The sequence below is a fragment of the Pomacea canaliculata genome, linkage group LG11 (assembly GCF_003073045.1).
Source record: "Pomacea canaliculata isolate SZHN2017 linkage group LG11, ASM307304v1, whole genome shotgun sequence".
NCBI classification, from domain to species: Eukaryota; Metazoa; Mollusca; class Gastropoda; order Architaenioglossa; family Ampullariidae; genus Pomacea; species Pomacea canaliculata.
Genome location: NC_037600.1, coordinates 23,506,060 through 23,529,316, shown reverse-complemented (window position 1 = coordinate 23,529,316; position 23,257 = coordinate 23,506,060). Strand labels below are relative to the sequence as shown.

Here is a 23,257-nt window from a genome sequence, read left to right as displayed (position 1 = left end):
AGTAATAACTTTTTTCTGTCTTGGCGTACTAGCGTATTTCTATGATAGGAAAGAAAAACAAAAATTGAAAGTAGTGACTACATTCTGTCTCACTCTGCCACTAACGGTCTACTGTCTACCAACAGTTGTACATGGCGCAGTGAAGCATGAATTCTTCTCTCTAACAAACTAACCTGACATTACTGTTACAAACTGTACAGAATCTTCATAAAATATTTACAGTAAAACCTCGATTTCACGTTTCTCAAGGGACCGACATAATAAACGTTACATGGATGAACATTTTATTTACTTCAGATGACATCCAGACACGGAGACAGTATGACAGACCCCGCATGTCACAATCCTGTGTAAACATGTCACGATGTCAAAGTCCAACAGGTGAGCAGCAAGGTTGTGACCGTGTGTAGACAAGACTTGATGTCCCCGTGGGGAGGAACTCATCCAAGGTGGCCTGTCCTGTGAGTTGTGCTGTTGTTTACATCACGTGTCCTGTGAGTTGTGCTGGTGTTTACATCACGTGTCCTGTGAGTTGTGCTGGTGTTTACATCACGTGTCCTGTGAGTTGTGCTGGTGTTTACATCACGTGTCCTGTGAGTTGTGCTGGTGTTTACATCACGTGTCCTGTGAGTTGTGCTGGTGTTTACATCACGTGTCCTGTGAGTTGTGCTGGTGTTTACATCACGTGTCCTGTGAGTTGTGCTGGTGTTTACATCACGTGTCCTGTGAGTTGTGCTGGTGTTTACATCACGTGTCCTGTGAGTTGTGCTCGTGTTAACATCACGTGTTCCTCACGTGGCACGTGTCCCAACATGTCGCTGCCCCCACTGGCCTGAAGGCCAACTTCCCTCACGTGTCCAGCGCTGTGAGGGCTTCGGACACTTGTTGGTGGTGGACCTGTTGATTCTCAATAGTCGTCGTCACTTCCGGAGTCGACATTAACTTCATCACCGCTGAGTGTCACAGCCGCAGTTTTCTCACATAATTCGTCAAGAGAAAGTACACCGCAAGATAAAAAGCTCTCGTCGCATGTAATGTGATTGTCGAAGTTGAAATTAGATGCACCAGTGGTTAGTCTGTCCCAATCCGTGTGCGGACGTTTCTCCGCCGGACGTTTCGGAGTCGGACGTTTTGCCGACTGGCTTTTCGCTGCCGGACGTTTCGCCGCATTATGTCAGAGAGAGAGAGAGCTTACTTACTTCTCAAAGAATGAAAGTAACTACTAGATTACACAATAATTCTTTATTTCAAACAAATTTTACACACAGACTTCACAGACAGTTCACTTTGATTGTCACAGATTATGCGCAACAGCTTTGAGAAAAAACATTGATACAATGGCGAGAGAAATGTGTGAGCTAACGGTTCACATGAGGAGGGATAGTGAGAGAGAGTTCACTGATACATTGATACAATGGCGAGAGAAATGTGTCAGCTAAGGGGCGTCACACACTTGACTTCGGCTAAAGGTCCGTGAAATGCCGAAATGAAGTGCCCCGCGCCGAAACGTCCGGCGGCGAAACGTCCGTGTACCGTCCCAATCATCTCTTAGAACTTCATCATTCAGGCTCACATCGTCAGTATCATCACCGTCATGCACGACGTCAGACACACTGAGTACCACTTCTGTCCTCCCTACACACTCGGGTAGAAGCCAAATTGCCGCAGACATCAAACAAGTCAAAGACAGACGACAGTGAGCCGCGGGTCAGGCCACAGAGTAGCGCCCCCTGATTGTGTACATCGTTTGGAAGATTTTGTTTGTAAATTTATTTTTCAATAACAATTCTCGTAATCAGCAGCAGTTCCTTTTTGTGTGTTCGTCATATGTGTGTTACAAACAATAAAGGTCACAATGACATTTTAATGTGACGTCTAGCACGTGCCGTATTCTCACATCGGGCGATGTTCGTGTAGTCGGACCACCCGGTGATTAGGACCAACATAATGAAGTCCCAATAAATTGCCATTCACCTGAACCGACTGTATGTGCTGGAGTTTGTTTGTTAGTGTTTTATGTCGTGACTCCAACTAAGACTATATGACGACAGTTTGCAGTGGGAGAGGGTAGCAACGTTTGTGATGCTTTGTGTCACCCCGAACATCAATGTCAGTAAGACCGTCTATAGGGCTACTTTTGATGGTGATCAAAACAGAGGAAGAGAGAAACACAATAGTCACAAAAGAAACTAAATCAAGGATTAACATCAATAAGATAGAGAGGATGGAGAGACGATAGTAACATGAGAAGAAAAGGAGAATTAGGAATGTGATGTCACAGTCAGGTAACATGACTATAGACAGTGATGTCACAGTCATACTTAGGTAACACATCTATAGACACACATCTTGTAATAAGTCTAATATTAACGATAAGCAGTTTGTAAGTCAAGCTAACATGTCTGACAATTGACTGCATTCTCAGCGAGGGGCTCTTCTTCTTTTATCAGCCCAAAGACCTAGTTTAGTTTAGTCCTTGTTACTCCTCGAGGAGCGTAAGGCGGCAGTTCGATTTCTGTAACTGCTTTTTTACGTGAGGGTGTTGTTATCCCAAAGCAAACCCTAACCTAGATCAGGATGCGACATTTTAGTCTGGCCTCTCCCGCGATAGACATGTCGGGCTTGGTTACAGCTGCCAGATGCGCAAGGTTGCCTCCTCTGTGGATCAACAAGGTGCTCAAGCCACCTGTTAGGAACAGGGGGTTGTTGCCCCTGTCTGTTGTTAATCAGGGATTATTGCTCTTACCAGTATATGAGTGTGTTTGCTGCGTCGTGGTTTTGCGTCCGAACCCGACTTCATTTTATGACGTAATTTTAGATTGTAGTGGGAGTGAAAATAATTGTGAAGACAGCGGACGACGGGAGAGGAAAGATAAAAAAAGACAGGCGGGAAGGAGGTCTTGCTGTACGTGTGGATACAGGGACCGGTAATAAGTGAACTAAGTTGCTTGCCCAGTCAAGGAACTACTGAGGGACTCACTGGGAGTCAGAAATCCCCAGCGAAACCGCCGAGACGACGGAGAAGATTTTTGGGAGAGAGGACGGGGGGAAAAGTGAGGAGCGGTCTGACTGTACGTGTGGATACAGAGACAGCTGGGAGGAGTGACGAGAGGCAGACTGAGTGTGTTGTGTGTCCGCTTTGGGTCGTGTGTGTCGACCCCTGAGAATTTATTTGTAGTGTTCTCTTTGGATCTTGTGTGTTGATTCCAGAGAAAATATTCTTAGTCGTCGACTAGGTGTCTGCCAAGACAGCACTAACTCCTATTAAGAGCCGGAACGTGTATGTGATTTCCCCTAAGAGTTTTGTTCGTGGACATCGGTCAAGTGTTGCCAAAACTGCACAACTTCTGGACCAGGGAAAGGGAGGAATTTACCAGGACGTTTTATGTTTGGTTTCTCAGACGATAACTTCACGCAGTGCGGTGTGAGTAACTAAGACTTTAGCGAACTATTCAAAACAATCGTCAAATTTGATTTACAGGCCGCGGCGTGAAAGACATCCAGACTGTATATATAGTTCACAGTAGTGTGTGTGTGTGCTTAATGTTGAGTTATATAAAAATAGTCGTTGCCCACGACAAATCTATGTGATTTACGATTGAAAGAACACGTGTGGGGACGTGTGTATACAGTGAGTGCGAGTAGTGTGAAACTGAGGATTAAACGCGTCCCTGACACCACCACACCACTACAATGTGAGTTGCACCAACTGGTGGTGAAGCCCAGGGCCCCAGACCCTACCTAAATATAAAAATATGTATAAAAGAGAGCGAGCCATTTATTTTCACTGTTTTATATATTTAAAAAAAAGCACCAAGGATGTCGTTTGTGGCACGCCCACCCTTAGTCTTCATTCCGATGACTGACCAAGCCATGCAGAGCGCAGTCACGTGATCAGCTATATATAGCTGAGTGCACCTCGTGATGCAAACGTAGAACGTAAGCTCAGACTTAAGCAAAGACAGGCCTGAAGACCTCTATAATGTACTCGTGCCTGAAGACCCACAGGGAAAAGAACATACATAATGTATCTACATAATATTATTACTGACGTGCCACAGGTAAGTATACACTATATCTATATACCTCTATATGTATATACCTCTATATCTATACTTTTCTATAACTACATACCCCTATATCTATATAACTACACTTGTGCCTGACACCTCACAGGTCAAGATACAACCACACGTGTCATAACCACCTGTAGGTCTGCTACTGCGATGACGTCAACTAACTACAGACACCACAGGTGAGACAGTCACGTGAGTGCACGAGGAGACTGTCGCCGCTTTTGTGTGTGAAGGTGTCCTGGCAACGAAGCATTTAACACAGAAAGTTGTGTAAGGTTTGGGTGTAATATAACATTCAGTATATAAGACTACTTAACACGAAGGTTATCACACTCCCCGTAATATATTTTAAACCTGTGTATCCTTCGTGCTTCATGAAAGGGATCAGTGCTAGTGAAGGCAGGGTACCTACAGAATTCTTCAAGAGTCAGAAATGTATCATAAACATTAGTGAGATCTACTATTTGTTTCACTTTTGCATCCAACCATTTCTTAATATATACAACTGTTCTGCCTCTAATAATATTATCATTAAAGTGGATGTGCTCCCCGAGAAATTCTTCTCTACATATTGGAATTCACTTGTTAATAAACTGTTTATAATGCCTCATTACATCTTGCCAAAATGGATTTTGTAAGTTTTTACCAACTTTATTAGTATATTCACCACAAGTATCAAGCTTTACTGACTCCGGAGAAATAACTGACATCAACTAGTAAGACTGCCATAGTTAAAGACGACTTAACAACTAACTGTAAGTGTGGCTATGAAAGAGTTAACATCCAAGGGGGAGGTGAGGCAGGTAAGGTAGTCAGCAGGTGAAGTAACTTAGATATTACGAGAGATTTCATACTGCTTTATTTTCAAAACTTCGCCTTAAATGATCGCTGACTTTTGTTGTCTGCAGTAGAATTGTTCACGACATGAATATCACTGTTTAATATCTGAAATTGTTCTGTTCTGTGCCTCGCTTCAATATTGTGTTTCCGACAGGACTCCATGGTCTCCAGTTACAATCACAAGAAAGACCTTCAGTTCTTTGATGTGTGACATTTGTGATCGCTTCTAACATCAGTTGAGTAGTGACATGTGTCTCTAGCTATTACATCCTGTTCCTTTGACTCTATCCATTACATCCTGTTCCTGTGACTCTAGCCATTACATCCTATACCTGTGTCTCTAGCCATCACATCCTATACCTGTGTCTCTATCCATTACATACTATACCTGTGTCTCTGGCCATTACATCCTATACCTGTGGCTAGAAGAACTCAAAGAGTTTGCCAGGAGGATGCTGGCCTCAAGTGTGTCTCACATTCTCTGCTCTAGCGGCGGCCTGTCTGTCCACTCAGTGCACGTGTCCTTAGGAAGGCCGGACTTTGTCCTTTGTCCAGGACAGCGCAGGACGAGAACATTGAATGTTGTTTGGGTGTTTTGTAGGAGGGGCAGAGATTTTTGATGTCTGCAGCAGACAATTTTTGTTTCTAAAGAGGAAATTTTACGATTTCTGAACATATTTGTTCTTGTTGTACGATCTTATATCTCTTCTGGTTTAGCATTATTCCCCTCAGCGTCCAGCCATTTCTATTTAAAACTCTCGAAGGAAATCAGTAACAGTTTATTGTCATCTGGTAGTGTCACACAAACTGTAGCTGTCGTATATTCTTCGTCGCACTGTTCAAGAAAATTTTCCACTTTCTCAATGGAAATACACTATCTAGGCATGTTTTGGTAGACAAATAAGATAAATAAGGCTTAGGTTAGATCAACACATTGTAAAAAATCATCATCCCGATGTCCTATTGACAGGACTATGTGACATGACACGATATTACCTTTGTGTTCGTTTGATCGGAATGAACTTTAGTAAAAGGGACAAGTGGATAGTGTACTGACATGACATCAGTCTCACAATGACTACAACAGTCAACTCACAGGCTCATTTAAATGGGGCCGTGGTCACGTGACTGCTTCGATACAACAGACAGAGGTCTGTAACTAACTGTCCTCTATACAAAACACTGGGAGACAAGGGGTTAATGAGTGACTGTAATCAACAGTAAATATTTCAGGTGGTGAGACAGACACTCACCAGGTGGCGGGAGACTAGTAGACAGACATCCTTGTATACTTGACTGTGTGAGACTTGTTCAGTCTGTGTCTTGTGTCTTATAAACATGTGTGTTTACAGCGCGTACACAACAACAGCTATCAGCGAGTTTCTACACGGCCATGTCCTGTATAAACATTGAGAGCACTACGTGCTGTCCATGGACACATTTTATGTTGAAAGTTGTTAACATTGTGTGTCTGATGTATCTGCCTAAGCGTGTTCACATTACAAACACTATGCACTATGACATGCCCATGGGTCTCGCTGTTTCAGACTGGAATGAACATGTTGATAGAGCTTCTACTTCAAATGACAACAAAGCAAGTGTACAGCACAACCAGAGACAACTTGGACAATGCACTTTAAAAAAGAAAACTTATAAACTAGTAGAGGATATCTGTAAATGTGTCGTTAAACAATACAAATTTGATTCTGAACATGAAGAAAACACATAAACTGAAACAGACAGTAGTTCTGATAAAGATCTGCAAATAAATAATACAATTTAAATAACAGAATCCAACCATCGTTGATACATGAGATAATAATCTACCATCAATATTTGCACTTTCACAACTGATATTGTACTTACCACAGTACAGCTCCACACCGACAACTGCATTGTCTCTATAGACATGTTTAGTCCAGTCTATAACTGCCAGACCCACCTGTATGTTGTAACGGATTTTTATCGTGTTCACTTTACAGTGTAGAGTGTGGTAAGAAAATGGTGAAGTAGAAAGGACGTGGAATTCATGAGATGCACACGTCTGTCATTCTCCAGATTCAGAGTGTAAGAAACAAAGTATACATAGCAACTGAAAAACAAAATCACAATACTACAGTGTGAAGACTAGTGTACACGCGCGTCACACTCAACACGTGGGTGGACTGCACACACAGACCGTACATGTCAACACGGACTACAAGTTGAAAACTGATATCCCCGCTAATGAGGAAAGAAAGATAAGAGATAGAGAGAAAGACAAAAAAGCAATAAAAATAAAGTTTGAAAATTCAGTTGTCCTTCTCTAAATCATAATCAAAGGGCGTATTCTCCCTGAAGGTTTCTCTGTTACGTCACCAACGTCCGCGGCCCTCTGGCCCTACGTCATGTGACCGTCGTGACGTGATTAGTGTGATATAGTGGTCTTTAATTAGCGAACACACGCTTGAAGCGATGACTGCTCTCACCTAACCGGCCGCAGCGCCCTCTGTCTGTCGGTCAGTTTACCAGCGCGTCTGCCCGTCTCGTGAATAGAGCAGAAGTGTAAACCACACTACAGCCGTGTTACTACTCTTTCGTGACATCACCACACTGCTAGTCTGCTCCGTTTTACTTTAGGTCTTCCTCATCTTCTACATGAAATTTTACTCTCCTCAATGCCGGTACTTGACGATTTCTGAGACGAGAACAAAGAGAGATCTTCATCTGTCATCCAACTACAGACCTTGCTGTACATCACAGTGTGTACACGTGTAAAGGGTTTTGAATAAACATTTTTAAAAATCTTCTTTACCTGGCTACCAGTGTCTTGTACACCCCAGGTGTCATGTGACTGTCAGGTCCAGCCCCAGCCACACGTCGCTGCCACCAGTGTCCGAGTTCCCTCAGCACGTGACTACTGACGTCACACGGGGTCTTGGGGTCAGACAGCTGATCACAGCACAGACACACACCAGCGATGTCAGCTTCGTCTGTTGTTCCCAGACACCGACACAGATCCTGTAACAGAAACACTTGATTAGTAGAGAAATGAAACAAATATGGAAAAAATCTGAGCAGACATATTCAATAGTAGAGACACACTTTATATCGCTATTTTACGAAAGAGTGAGCGAGTCCAAGAATGCCTTTGTCGTGATTACAAAGTGTCAGGAGGGTAAATGTCGGTGATGTTTGAACGTGACTTGATAAGTTGTACAACACCTGTCTGAACATGGTGAACCACTTATAAATACATATTATCAAGGGATGGTTATGGAAACCTTCAACCTTTGACTTTAGTGTGAGCGATCCTTTGAGAAACAAATGTTTATTAGGTCGAGAGTGTAATCCTGTGAAAGTAATTTTAAGCCGAATAATGGTTCTGATATTATGGGTGTCGACTACTTAGTTGTACCTTCCACTAGTTTTTTTGAAACAACAACAATCACAAATACCACAACAACAACCACAACAAAAACAACCAACAAAAACAATAGCCACAATGCAACATCAAAACAACGCAAGACCAAAACAACGACATCACAACAACACCACAGCAATAACAAAACTACACACAAACAGCACCAACAACTACCCCAACAACAATATGCATCAGTAAGCGATGACAAGAATCCTCACCTTAGTCAGCTGTGGGTCATTGTCAAGCACCTGTTGTAGCTGACTAACCGTCAAGTTAGGGAGTGCGATCGTCTTAGTGACACGTAGACTGGGAGCGATGTCTAACGCCAGGTATGACACCGTGACCCCCGCCCTGTGCAGCTGTTTGATGGCCTCCTGAAGATTGTTTTTAATCTCTGTGTGAGTTTTCTCTGTTCTTTCCTTTTCCGACATTTTGTGTTCATTTACGTTGCCGTTTAAGGCTTTCACTTTACAGATGACAAGACCGTACTGTCGATGAATAAGAAGTACATCGATGTCCCCTTGTTTCAATTCCTGTCGCAGATCAGAGGGGTGTCTGGTGGGTAGGGGAAGTCTTCTTGCCACGTCAGCATAACGAGAGTCACGCAGGTAGTCGTCAAACAGGAGCTGACTCACTCCAACCACCACTTCTCTCTTCTGTTTAAACATTGTCTCCAGACATAGAAGGACTCTTTGCATGGCTGTATCATGTCGGACATCGCTGTCCTTAACTGCACTTGTCGCCGTCTGGTTGGACTCATCTACCTGTGGAGATGACTGAGGGACGAGAACTTTCTGACCAGCAACAGACTTTTGTGTCGTCGGCACGCGGCTGACGTGTACAGGAGGCAGGAAGTAGACACTAGAGTCCAGATCAGGGAATGCCGCCTCAACCCACTGCTCCCAGAATTCCTCTTCCTCTTTTGCGCGGCTTTCTAACTGTTGTAAGATACAGACATAAACAATAAATAGCAGCCTGTCCTAAATGTTTGGGTACATTGATGTAAACAGAAGTGAACCGTATTAATGAAAATATTTGTATTCGCATTCATTCTTATCTAGACCATATTATTTAAGATGAGTAGAATTTGTTGTCACCACACCTATTTTCAGATTTGCTTAACGTCTTTGCCTATTTATCTATGTAGTGGTGTTTCGGTTCATGAGGGATTGAAAGAAAGAAAATCAAATTTAAAAAGCGCAAGAATGAATCACGTAAGGCTCACAAATAACGGTCTACATGACGAGTTCATCTCCAGCCATGGATTACAAATTGATACAAAATATATTGATAGCATGCAGGATTGAGAGCTACACTGTCCCTCCACACTAGAGTTTGAATAGTAAAAAATATTTACATTTCGAAATTACGTAAACATAGTATATAATTACAACTATAGTGAAGGGATGAACACATTACTCGCTTCGTAGGCGGTTACTGGAAGACATCATCACATTTCTAGACCAAACTAATCACAATGAGCTTTATGAATACTTGATACACAGATGTGCAGCACTGGTTACATCATGCCAAACACAATATTTGTCTGAAGATTTATGGTGTGGTTACACTGTCTGATTGGATAGTATGGAGCATTGGTGACATGGGATGAAATTGTCGTTTTTGATAAATAAATCTCGACCCAAAGTGTTTTTTACCTCTTCCCTTGATAAGACTTGCATCAGTGGTATTTGTTCTTTTGTCGCCACATCTTTCCTGCTATAAAATTATTATTTATTATTTTCAGTATTTTTCTAAATTAGATTTTTAGTAATATGTACAGTTACATATACAATATGCGTTCCTGGTTAACGATCATCAGTTTTAAAATGTTAGCATTCGTTTTGATTTTCCAAACAAGCGCCATCAACAGAGTAAAGTGTTGTTTATAGGGCGAGAGGCAACTCTTAGTATTATCATAGACACATCAGCAAAAAGGTTAGGGTGACCTGAGGTCATGGAAATATCAACGTGGGGTCAACGTAAGGGTAGCGTGGGTTTTAGGGTTACAGAGCCTGGATGTGAAGAGCTCTACATAATAAATTAAAATAATAAATAAACAATAAACAATAAAATTAATTAAACAATAGTAAATATGGGGTCTTTTCCCTCATCGATAGCCACAGCAATTGCAAAGCAGGGTAACTTAAATAAAAGAAAAATTTAAAGCCTTAACTATACACAATCTGTTAATGTAGCATCAATAAACACAAAACAATGTTAAAAAGATAAGATATAAAGAAATGAAGCTTAAAAAGGTAATAAAAAGTATAAAAAGTACGTAAAACTAACAAGTCTAACATTTACAATTAGTGAAATGCAGGGAATCTGGCCGCTCATCGTTGTGCGACGTCTGCGGCTCTCATTTCGAATTGGCATTTTGACATTTTTTAATCGTTTTCGTCTGCCCCTTGGTCGGGTAGTCGTGGAGTGATAGACTTGGGTGTCGAACTGTGTGTAGTGATGATGATCTTCCGCTCAGTCTTGTTAGACATGTCTCTTTTCATTTTGGATGGATGTGACCGTTACCACTAGCAGACAATATTAAGATTGCGGTCAGCTCATTTAATGCTGGCCCCCGGCTTCATTACTCCAGAGAGTTCTTACTTCGTCCTCGTTAATCTCCCTCTGTTATCCGGAGTTTTAGGGCGCTGCAAGTCGACATTACTCGGCTCCCTCCACTTCGCAGATCAACAAGGAGAGGACGCAGAGGCGGTGTGAAGCGGAGACAAGAAGCTTCTTCTGTTCCTTCTTTCCTGCTATTCATATCCAGTGGATTCGTGGCAAGATTGATGAGCTTGAGGCTTGGGTACACAACTTTCGACTGTTCAGCGATACTTGTTTGTTGGCGTTTACAGAAACATGGTTCCACGAAGGTGATGCTGATCTGGACATCTCCGGTTTCTCTGTCACGTGTCGATCAGATAGATCTGCTACAGTTACTGGCATGAGGAGTCTGTTTCTATGGCAACAACAGGTACTGTAAGACGGTTATTATTCGTGAAAAGATGTGTACTCGCGACTTTGAACTTCTAACGATTTCGCTTCGCCCATTTCACCTCCCGAGAGAATTCCCCCAGCTGTTTTTCACCCTTGTGTATATTCATCCCAGAGCAAATGTTTCCAATGTGTTACAGTGCATCGCAGATGTGACTCACAATGTCGACTCGATTTGTCCTGATGCTCCTATGTTTATTTTAGGAGATTTCAACCACTGTGACCTAACATCGATTCTTCAGACCTACGACCAGTATGTGACATATCCTACTACACTGCGTCAGACCACACTCTACTTTGTTTACGGAACTGCACCATGTGCGTACTGATCTCTACCCTTGCCCAGTCTGGGTGCATCCTAGCATCTCAGTGTGCATCTGGTACCCGTTTATAATCCTGTGTTCAGACGGGTGCGCCGAACAATTTATTCCACTAAATGTTGGACTGCAGACAGTGTTGCAAGCTTACAAGGCTGTTTTGAATGTACTGACTCAGATGTCTTTTTAGAAGCATGTCCTAATCTGGACGACTTAGGGAACACCATCTCGTCATATATCTCCTTTTGTGCAGATTGCACCATTCCATCAAAACAGTTTATGTTTATCCTAACAACAAACCTTGGGCGACCAAGAGCCTGATAGCAGTCCTTAACAAAAAGAAACATTTGTTCTTCACGGGTTCTGCCCACGACAGAAAATTGGTACATAGAGAGGTCCGTGAAACTATCCGTTGAGCCAAGGTGAAACACAAGTCCAAAATCGAGTCAATGTTAGCTACAGGTAACATCCGAGTAGCTTGACTCAACAACATGGCCAATATTGACGATCGGAGTCAGGGGTCGAAAGCCAAAATCTCGATCTCAGGCGTTGAGAGTACGGCCCTGGCTAATGCTCGGAATGATTTCTTTGCTCGTTTTGAGACTCATGACTTCTCAGTGCAAATAAAAGATGTGCGTAGCTCTCTTCACCCTGTACAGAAGGTGGAGATTTGTCATGAACAAGTTGTGGAGCTGTTTCAGCGAGTACATATTCGCAAGGCCTCCGGTCCGGATGGTATTTGTGGCAGGACATTACATTTCTGTGCACACCAACTTGGAGGCATTTTTCAACATCTTTTTCAGCGCTCTATGGATTCACTCTCCATCCCAGCCGCTTGGAAATTGTCCACCATTGTCCCAGTTCCGAAGATAGTTTCAGCTCGGCATCTCAATGACTTTAGACCGGTGGCCTTAACATCGTTGGTCATGAAAGTATTTGAGACAATCATCAAGGCACTGACTCTTCAAGCCACTAACAATTGTCTTGATCCCTTGCAATTTGCATACCAGTCCAAACGAAGTATTAATGATGCTAACCTGTTCATCCTCCACACTTTACTCAAACACCTGGAGAATCCTCAAGCCCATGCTCGACTGTTGTTTGTTGATTTCTCGTCGGCCTTCAACACTACTCTACTACACTATCCTAGCTAGAAGACACCTAGACGAATTTTCCCTTGACCATCAGCTGGTGTCATGGATCATTCACTTTTTGGTCGACAGGCAGCAACGAGTTCTTGTCAATGGCACTTTCTCCGACTTAATCACTATGTCCATCGGCTCACCTCAGGGCTGTGTTCTATCTCCGCTTCTGTTTATCCTGTACACCAACAGTTTTCGCAGTCGCCATGAGGGTCACTGTCTTGTCAAATTCTCTGATGACACTGCACTGCTGTCTCTCCTTAGCGGGCCAGTGCACACCCACGATGTAGCTTTGGAGGAATTCATTGTTTGGTGCGATGAAAACTTTCTAGAGCTTAATGTGAGTAAGACAAAAGAGATTGTCTTTGATTTCCGTCGGAATTCTTCACCATGTCCCGTATGTGTCATCCATGACAAGGAGGTGGAAATTGTTTCTGCTTTTAAATACCTGGGCACCATCTTCGATAGGCGACTTTGCTGGGATGTCAACACTCAATCTGTCGTGAAGAAGGCTCAACAAAGCCTCGTCCTTCTCCGGAAGCTGAAGTCTTTCTCTGTCTTTCACCAATTTCTTCAGCTTTTTTACAGATCGCACATAGAAAGCGTACTGTCCTTCTCATTTATTTGTTTTTACAACAGTTTATCAATGAAGGACAAGAGCAGCCTACACCGTGTGGTATCCACCTGCGTGTGCGGACGTTTCACCGCCGGACGTTTCGGAGTCGGACGTTTCGCCGCATTATGTCAGAGAGAGAGAGAGAGCTTACTTACTTCTCAAAGAATGAAAGTAACTACTAGATTACACAACAATTCTTTATTTCAAACAAATTTTACACACAGACTTCACAGACAGTTCACTTTGATTGTCACAGATTATGCGCAACAGCTTTGAGAAAAAACATTGATACAATGGCGAGAGAAATGTGTGAGCTAACGGTTCACATGAGGAGGGATAGTGAGAGAGAGTTCACTGATACATTGATACAATGGCGAGAGAAATGTGTGAGCTAAGGGGCGTCCCACACTTGACTTCGGCTAAAGGTCCCGCGTGAAATGCCGAAATGAAGTGCCCCGCGCCGAAACGTCCGGCGGCGAAACGTCCGTGTACCATCCACCTGCTCCAAATTTCATAGGGTCAACTCAGAGTTCCCTCCAGGCTCTGTGTAATAGGCGGACTCTTCTGAAGGTGTCTGCCATCCTTCGTGATGACAGGCATGATCTGTCGACAGAAATTGTCCAGCTCCCGTCGGGCCGCCGATGTTGTGTGCCTGCATGCAGGACAAACAGACTGCGGCTGTCTTTTGTTGTTTCAGCCGTGCGACTTTTGAATTGGTTATGAATGAGACATGAATAGTTTTGTGCATGCAGTTGTGTATGAATGTTTGTTGTTTTTTTTTTTTTTTTTTTTTGATCGAGCTGCACCAGAATTGCCCTCTGGGACAAATAAAGTTTTATCTTATCTTATCACTTCTTCTGTTCTGACAATCAAGACACTTAACTCTAGTATTTGTTTTATCTCAGGAGGTTATTGCCCTTACACTCGTAAGCTGTATCACACGCTCGTGAACCACACTAGGCGAACACAGTGAGCACTAGTTTCTTCTTTATAGAAGCAGAATAATTTACACAGATGTGGGATTGTAAAACAGGGTGGCAGAATATCTTATTTCGATAAGAGCACCATTATCCTCAGCAAAAATCTCCTATCATCAATATACATCATTATTACCTTTTTACCTTCACTTCTAGCATTCTTCATATGTGGATTTAACAAATTTCTCGCGTTACGGACACGTGATAAAAAGTCCTTTTCGATAAATAATTCAAATTCTTTTAGCTTAGACTTTGATTTCAAGTCGCTTAGTCTGTCACAGGAAAAAAATGACTCGATGATATACGCCACTGAACTGTAAACTCTCCGTTAATACTAACTTTTTCTTCACAATCTTCTGACAGCTCATTGTCATTTCTCTTCAGACCAGACAAAGTGTTCCTTTTAAACTCGCTTTCAAGGTCATCAATCTTTCTCTCCACATCACACAGTCTTTTCTGTAGACAATCATTTTTGCCTTGTAGTTGTTGAAGCTATTGGTCGAGTAAAAGGGTTTTCATTAGGAATTTCCTGCAATTGTGCTTGAAGACTCCAGAACTATTTCTTAATCATTTGACCTTTAAACGTCGCTTTTTACTTCATCAGACAAGGTTGGATCTGGTCCTTGGCATAGCTCTGTGCTCACTCCACTCTAGGCCCTGTCTGTGCTGTATCTTCTTGATCATCCAAGTACACAAACTTGTCTGCCTCATCGTTTGACCTTTACCAGGGAGACCCAGGTCTAATTCCACGTCAACACAAAATAGAAGCAGACTGTCCCAAAATAGAAGCAAGAATAACAAACCATGCACCGCGTCTCCGGTTCATGATTTGAATTTAATCATAGCGACAATAGAAGACAACTTCAGTCCAGCCCTCTTCATGAATGCGACGAGTGTGGGTATAAAATATCTACAACCTTTTCGAGAAGTTGTCCAAGGCCGTGCTCTATGATAACGATAACTGTCCAACTGATATTCAGGTTGATATGAGGCTGTACAACAAATTAAAGTTCAGCACAAAGACATTGACCGCACAGGTTGTAAATACAGTTCATCTCCATGTTTCATTGGGGTTTGGTGGTGGGGGGGGGGGGGAAGGAGATATTGAGTGATGTGTCAGTGTTAGACCGCATCCACGGCACTAAGGTCACGTGATGAGAGGATCTTAAATATCCTAGAATCAGCGTCAACGAGGTGGCACTTTACCTCAGGGACAAAGTGTCTTTCGGTGTAGGCTCTGAGTGTTGTCTGAGCACCTTGCTTAGTAAGGTAAACGATCCTCTAAACTCTGATACTCAATGTTTTGATGGTACCTACCATCTCTAGGTCTTCGTATCTGATCGTCTTAATTGCTGTATTTTTGACACACATTCCTTACTTAATGGGCTAACTTGGTTTTGTTGGTTTCAAGAAAATTTGTTTAACAAAGGTGACGAAATTTACGTTCCTTTGTATATCACGCTTTTGATGTTGATGGTGAATGGGAGTGCTCTGATTTCTTTGTGATAATTTATATTTCATGCTTTTACACGCGATATTTAGTATGTTCGAGCTTTTTTGTCTTGTCAGCAAAGAACAGTTCTGCATCTCCTAGTTCATATTTTTTTTTAGGTGATTCCATCTACATGCATATAGAGGACTAAGTCATGTACTGAAATATCAAGTGCGATTCACTCGTACACATACACATACTAACACAATCTCACTTTTGCGTTTGCCCAAGCACTCAAGCACACTTTCGCAATGCCAAAAAAGTATTTTCTTACCGTAAAATGAAAAACACACATGTAATCCCAATAGGAATAAGAACTACAATGATGACGATGCCTATGATGATCGCTTGAAAGTTTGTGTCTTCCCCTAAAAATAAAACCAAGAGTCATTTTTTTTTTTGAAAAGCTGAATTACTTGTAATAGATAACATAAAATACAATCGCTCAAGGCAGATGTTTTGAAATATGATAATAAATATTGCAATTTCTACACTATGTAGTAAATATAAAATCATAAACACATTGCTGACGGACTACTAAATGAGTCTTACCTGACACGACGATAAACGGACATTGTTTAAAGCCCTGGAGCTCAGATCCCAGCACGTGACAAGCATAGTGTCCGTTGTGGTCACGTGACGCTCGTAGTATTGTGATGACGAGGTGATCTGAAAGGATGTAGTTGAACTCGTATCCCTCAGCGATAGAGCAGTCCAGTTGGTCATTTGGCCAGGTGCATGTCAGTATGATAGCATCTAAGGAAGGACAAGTGTGAGTTTTAAATAGAGTATAAACTATTCGAAGTTTTAAAGTAGCATGAACACGTGGACTGTGATTATGCCTTTAAATAATCATAGGATATATGCTTTAGCAAAGCCACTAAGTTAATAAAAATCAATAAACACTATTTTTTCCTTGAGTTTAAGAAGTAATTTGTATTTTAACTGTTTGATGACGTCTAGGCTAGAGACCGTTTGACCCACTGGTACGCATGATTTTTCCCTTTACCAAAAAATTATAAAAAAATAACTAACAGATTTGAAGAATAATTGAAACTAGTAATGATAAATCAAAATGTGTAGAAAAGGAACAATCTAACTGACACTTGCTTCAGAACTCACTTTCATTATTGTAATCTATACAGAATCGGGTATATGAAGTGAAGTTTTTAGAAAGTTTTTCAGGCACGTGTTTACACAGGTTATGTCGTCTAAAAAAAAGTTAGAATTTCAGGAACCAGAGTTTGATGCTTGAAAACAAATACGAAATGTGCACACATTGTTCTTTTCCATAGAAATTTCCAAATGATGCAACAAAAAGGTGCCATATTGCTGAAAATCCGAGGAACAAGTCACACACTTCTTGAGCCGTGTAACGTCTCATCATTTTTTCCAGTAGAAAAGAACGGGTAGTATGGGAAATGAACAATATTTCTGTTCAAACTGTGCTCAGAAATGCTTAAGCCATCGTAATCAATTACTTTACTAAAAAAGCGCTGTAGACGTTTAACAAAATTACAACAAAGCATGGGGATAAATCCGCGCCAGGTGTTTGTGCGCGGGATGGAACAAATTTGACCTACTCGTTCATGAAGACATCGATTCTGTGCTTAGCTCTAGAATATCTTCCCAGAATGTCTCTAAAATCTTTAACAACAAATCCAATCATATCAATACATTTTGATTATGACAATGGAAACACATTTTTTGTTATTTAAAAAATGAGGGAGTATGACCTCACCACCCTCTTCAGGATAAATGTCATTAATTTTTAGATTATACTTGCAGATAAGTAGTCTGAGAAGACACGACGCGTATGGTCTGTGTGTTCTTTGGAGGGGGGAGGGAGGAGCTGACGTGTGTCTGCGTCCCAAAACCAGCGAGAATAAGTTTCGATTTTGGCTTTTTTGCCCCCAGTTTTTGTTACATAATAAATGTCAATAAAATTTATATCGGTAAGTTAATAAGGTTAGGTATGTCATTTAAAATAAAGAAAACAAGGGAAAAAAGCGATAACGATAAGGCAGTAAAACATTTTGTTTGTGAAACAGTTCTTACCTTCAATTCCGTCACCATTAGTATGAACCACTTGGACATTACTTTTATCCATATTAACATCAGCACTGAATGTACATGTGAGTGTTGATGGGTGATCCTCATAAACACTTGGGACGTTACAAGACGAATTCGTTTCTGCAGGTAAAACAGAGAATGGATGTAAATAATGCCACCTTTCACCAATTTAAATAGAGCAACTCCTACATCGTGAACACACAGACATACATTTATTTATCTCTTGTATAAGAGATAGTTGTCACCCTTCAAATAAAATCGGAATGTATTCAATATAAAGACTTTTGATTAAACTTGTAGCTTATCTTTACCTCTTAAAATTATGGATGAGCAGGGTTCACCACGAACAAATTCATCTTCTTTCATATGACAGCTGTAGTTTCCCTCATGGTTCTCCGAGGGGCTGGGGATCTTAAAAGTCACGTGATCTGCCACGTGGTGCTCAAACTCGTAGCCGCGGGCTGTGTTACAGACTAGACTGTCCTGCATCCAGTCGCAATCTATCACATCATCTGGTGGTGTGACACGAGAGAAAATAAAAAAAAAAAATGTATGTTTACGAGAAACAAGCAATAAAAGACCACAAGAAAACGTCAGGCCATCAAAATAAAACATAATTTCACATCATTTGCTTAATGCCTTCTATATTAACAACCAAATGGTAACATACCTATATGATACTTTCTCAAACTTTTTACACACACACCTCTATTTCTGTATGAACTGGTAATGTTTATACAAAAAAACAGTCACAGATATAAGTTAATACTTGTATCCCCACGGCTCGTATTATGATAGACAGTAAATCCAGTTCTGGTCGTGTTGATGTCCTCTGGGAAGTAACATGTCAGCGATGTTTGGGATTTTCTTGATACGAAAGGAATGTCACACATTGTTTTGTTCACTGAAAACAAAAACGTGTTGAAATAAGTATAAATATTGTAATGTGTTAAAATTGCTCAAACACAACATTTCAAAAAAAAAAAAATTAGCGGCGCTCTTGTTTTCACGATCGTGTACTAGGAACACACCCACACAAACACACAATCAAACACGCACGCTTTCATACTTTTCGAAGCCTGATACCAAAGGGAATCAACTTCGCTGATGATACTTGTCGAAGACGGGCTTGGCCGCAGATACATCCGGGTCATCGAGGCTTCCCTTTCCCTCAAGAGTGGTTGCTCTTGGTATCCTCTTTGGTATCCAATACGTTTGTGTGCTGGTTTTATTTTTTATGTAGACAGTTGTTTATCATATTCTAACAGATGATACAGGGTAAACGTTTGAAAGTTTATTCTTTGTTGCTCCTTGGAGGAGCATAAGGCGGCAACAACACCAGCGGACCCGAAATAGGACAGCTCCCCCTTCGTTTGGCCCAGATGGTTCCCACGTCCTTTGCTTCGCTCTCTACTGTTCTTCTCCAAGTCTGCTTCGGTCTTCCAACTCTCCTCTTCCCCTGAGGGTTCCAGTCACGTGCCTGCTTGGCGATGGTGCCATCTGGTTTGTGCAGGGTATGTCCTACCCAGTCTCATATGCGCTTTGTTATGTCTTGCCTAGTGGCTTTCTGGTTAGTTCTTTTCTACAGGCTGCTGTTGGAGATCTTTTCAGGCCATCTTATTCCCAGAATAGGGCGTAGGCATCGGTTGTTAAAGGTCCGGAGCTTGTTGTTGATGGTGTTTGTCACTCTCCAGGTGTCAGAACCACACAGTAGGACTGCCTTCACATTGGTGCTGAAGATGCGGGTCTTACTGCGGAAGGACAATGATCGGGAGTTCCAGATGGGGCGTAGGCTGTTGAAAGCATGCCTGGCCTTGTTGATGCAGCTTTTGATGTCATCATATGCTCCACCGTCCTTGTTGACAATGCTCCTCAGATACGTGAAGCGGCCTGTTCCTAGGATGTTGTCTCCTTGAAGGTTGAAAGCTGAGCTATAATTCTAGACCACAAGAGGTTACAGGGACTGTGTGTAGGCATTTGTGCTAATAGTATACAAAATATATTCTTGCTTTTTGCTTGGTGTACCCTCTTTCCCTTTAGTTAAACGTTATAAAAAGCCTTTAGGAGAAATCTAATCCCTTACATGGGGAATAGAAAAGTTGTTTTAAACGGGGCTATAGTCTCTTACCTAGTTTAAATCCGAATTCACAAGTCTTAGAGTTGTTGATCTTCAAGCCGTCAAGAAGACACATGTATGTTCCAGTGTGTTCTACAGTTGCTCGTGGAATCTCCAAGGTCACATTTTGAAATGGGATACTGGTTAATTTGTATTCAGGGCTGACGTAACATTGAATTTTTCCTGACCTCCACCAGCAGTCCAAAATGTTCTGTGGAACTTAATAGTAAGTTGAAACACAGGTCATGATTTTCAACATTGGTTTTGGTTTGAAATATGAAATGAATATGAAAAGATAAACTATTATTCTGTTAAAATGTTTACATATTTGCAAGTGACATCTGACTGTTTGGATGTTTATCGTCACAGCCGCATACTTGTTTTAACACAAGATGGCGAAAAAGTAAAATAAATATCTAGAAGAGAATACTAGATGCGCATACCTCTCTTTTCCCTGTACCTGTAGACACTAAAATCTCTTTCCGTCTGAGTAACGTCCTCAGGAAAATAACACTTGAGTGACGTACTTGCCAGCGGTTCGACCGGGGACACAGCGCACGTTACATTGTCGCCTTTATTTTAATAAAGACATACAAACTGTTATATTTCATATACGAATATTACTTTCTAAAACAAAGCAATAGTAAGAAAAATAATAGTAATAGCAATCAAAATAATTGTCATTGCTGTCGTCATTATAATTAAAATAACGATTTCTAAACAGGTTTCTATGCCCAACCAGCAAAGGCAGAAGCAAGTCGCCTAGACACATATGTTATATAATCATACATTTATCAGTAGGTATCGAATGCCTCTAACAGTCGCCATTATTTAGGCACACGCACACACACAAAATGTGGAGGAAAACACCGGAGCACCCAGAGAACTACACCGATGGCAAACCCTATAAAGAAGTTTCACATTGAAGAAGAGTTCTTGCCGGCTTTGTCTTGTTAATATAAGTTAATATTCTTTGACAGCGAAATTAATTTCAAAGTAAGAGTTGAATTATAAAAAAATACATCAGAATAGTCCATGTCCATTACCATTTGACCAAAAAAAAAAAAAAAAACCATACCTCGCACTAAAACCTGTGTTCTGGACAGAGGATGTACACTGAAGATAATGTGGACGATTACCACACAAGTAGAGTGCACCCTCCACGGTAGGATACTGGGAAACATTCTTTAGTGGCACACGCTGTAATCAATTTTTTAATTCTTAATAATTTAATTTATTCCTATGGTGTATATGTTTCTATTTACGTACTGTAATATAACTACTAAGCTACGGAGTTTTTTTAAACGTAATAAAACCATAAAAAATGCAAATTAAAAAAGTTGTGGCCGATAGTATTTTTTAAACAAATGAGAAATACAACTAAAATTATATATTTACTGTAGATAAAACTAATAATGATAGTTATTTAGTTTTTCAATTGATCTCATAGTACGTAGATACAAGGCTTCTTTGAGCGAGTGTTATATATTACTGAATATTAATTACCTGGAGCTTTTGTCTTTAAATTGCCTAACCCTATATTGTACTATCACATTTTATTTTTATGATAAATTTAGCCTTTTTTAAAAAGTCATGTTAACACCAATCGTTATTGAATATTAATTTATTATCATTGTAGTGATAATAGTTATCCCGTAGGGTCACATCCGGGGTCTTATGTAGTCAGTTTCCTTTTTGTATTTTGAGCTGGCCGGTGGCGCCATTTTCTTCATGATTAATAAATATTGTTTCATCAAGCTACAATAGTGTCTAGTGTTGGTCGGCTTTAGGGACGCAGCACGATACATGGTGTCTGAAGTAGGGTTAAATTCTATATGCATTTTCATGTCATTTGGTCTCGATACACACAAGCAGCAGGAGTATCACACTGTTCTTGGGAAGTTTTGTGATTATTTTGTTCCCAAACTCAATATCATGAACGAGCGTGCACGATTTCATACTAAAAAATCATAAACCAGAGGAAAACGTTTAAGAATATATTAGAGAGCTGCACGAGCTCGTTGCAAAGGCAGAAATAAGAGACAAAGACGAAGCCATCAGAGATCACCTCGTACTAGGGTTCCTCGACAGAGATTTGTCTGAAAAATTACAATTAAAGGCTGACTTAACACTACAGGACGTCACCCTGCTGGCAACATCAGCAGGTGAAAGCACAACTGTCTGATTAACGTCGCACAAATATGGACGCAGTGCAGTCATTTAGTTAACACAATTCAAGCAGTTGTCACGGTACACGGACATTTTGCCGACCGGCGTTTCGCCGCCGGACGTTTCGGCGCGGGGCACTTCATTTCGGCATTTCACGCGGGACCTTTAGCCGAAGTCAAGTGTGTGACGCCCCTTAGCTCACACATTTCTCTCGCCATTGTATCAATGTATCAGTGAACTCTCTCTCACTATCCCTCCTCATGTGAACCGTTAGCTCACACATTTCTCTCGCCATTGTATCAATGTTTTTTCTCAAAGCTGTTGCGCATAATCTGTGACAATCAAAGTGAACTGTCTGTGAAGTCTGTGTGTAAAATTTGTTTGAAATAAAGAATTGTTGTGTAATCTAGTAGTTACTTTCATTCTTTGAGAAGTAAGTAAGCTCTGTCTCTCTCTTGCTCTGACATAATGCGGCGAAACGCCGGTCGCCAAAACGTCCGCACACGGTTGTCACTACGTCCCAAGTTATCGAAGACTAAGGTAGTGCTTAAAAGTGTAGAAGTCCTGAAGTGTGATGGACAGTTCATTACTACAAGATTTCATGACCAGCTTGATGCACTGACAGTCTTTGTCGTGCAAGCTATCACTGAAAATCTGCTTTTCAGAGAAGCAGCAGCCAGAATAGGATTGGTGAAAAAGATAGAGGCAGCCAGTGCTTTACTTGGCAATCTTGACATGACACCTGTGCAGTGCTCACCAGTTAAAATAATCGTAAAAGAAAATATTGAGCCATACAGTGTTCATGCGGCAAGGAGAATACCAATACCATTGCTGGAAAAGGTCAAAGAAGAAATAAAAAAAATGCAGGAAACAGGGATTATAGAGGAAGTAAGAGAGCCAACAGATTGGTGCTCTCCCATTATACCTGTAATGAAGAAATCAAGTAGCATTTGTATTTGTGTTGATTACAAGAAACTCAATACCACAATGAAGAGAGAGGGGTATGCCTTGCAAATACTAGAGGACATCTTTCATAAGC

General features: G+C 41.2%; 1 protein-coding gene across 2 annotated transcripts in view; it reads right to left on the bottom strand.

The window, feature by feature from the left end:
• The window catches only part of LOC112574793, a 453,350-nt gene that overhangs the window by 291,530 nt on the left and 138,563 nt on the right, over positions 1-23,257 (bottom strand). For both annotated transcript variants that reach the window (XM_025256081.1, XM_025256082.1), the window contains exon 14: positions 9,978-10,035. In XM_025256081.1, coding sequence (XP_025111866.1) covers positions 9,978-10,035 — 58 coding nt within the window. The remainder of the gene's footprint in view (positions 1-9,977; positions 10,036-23,257) is intronic.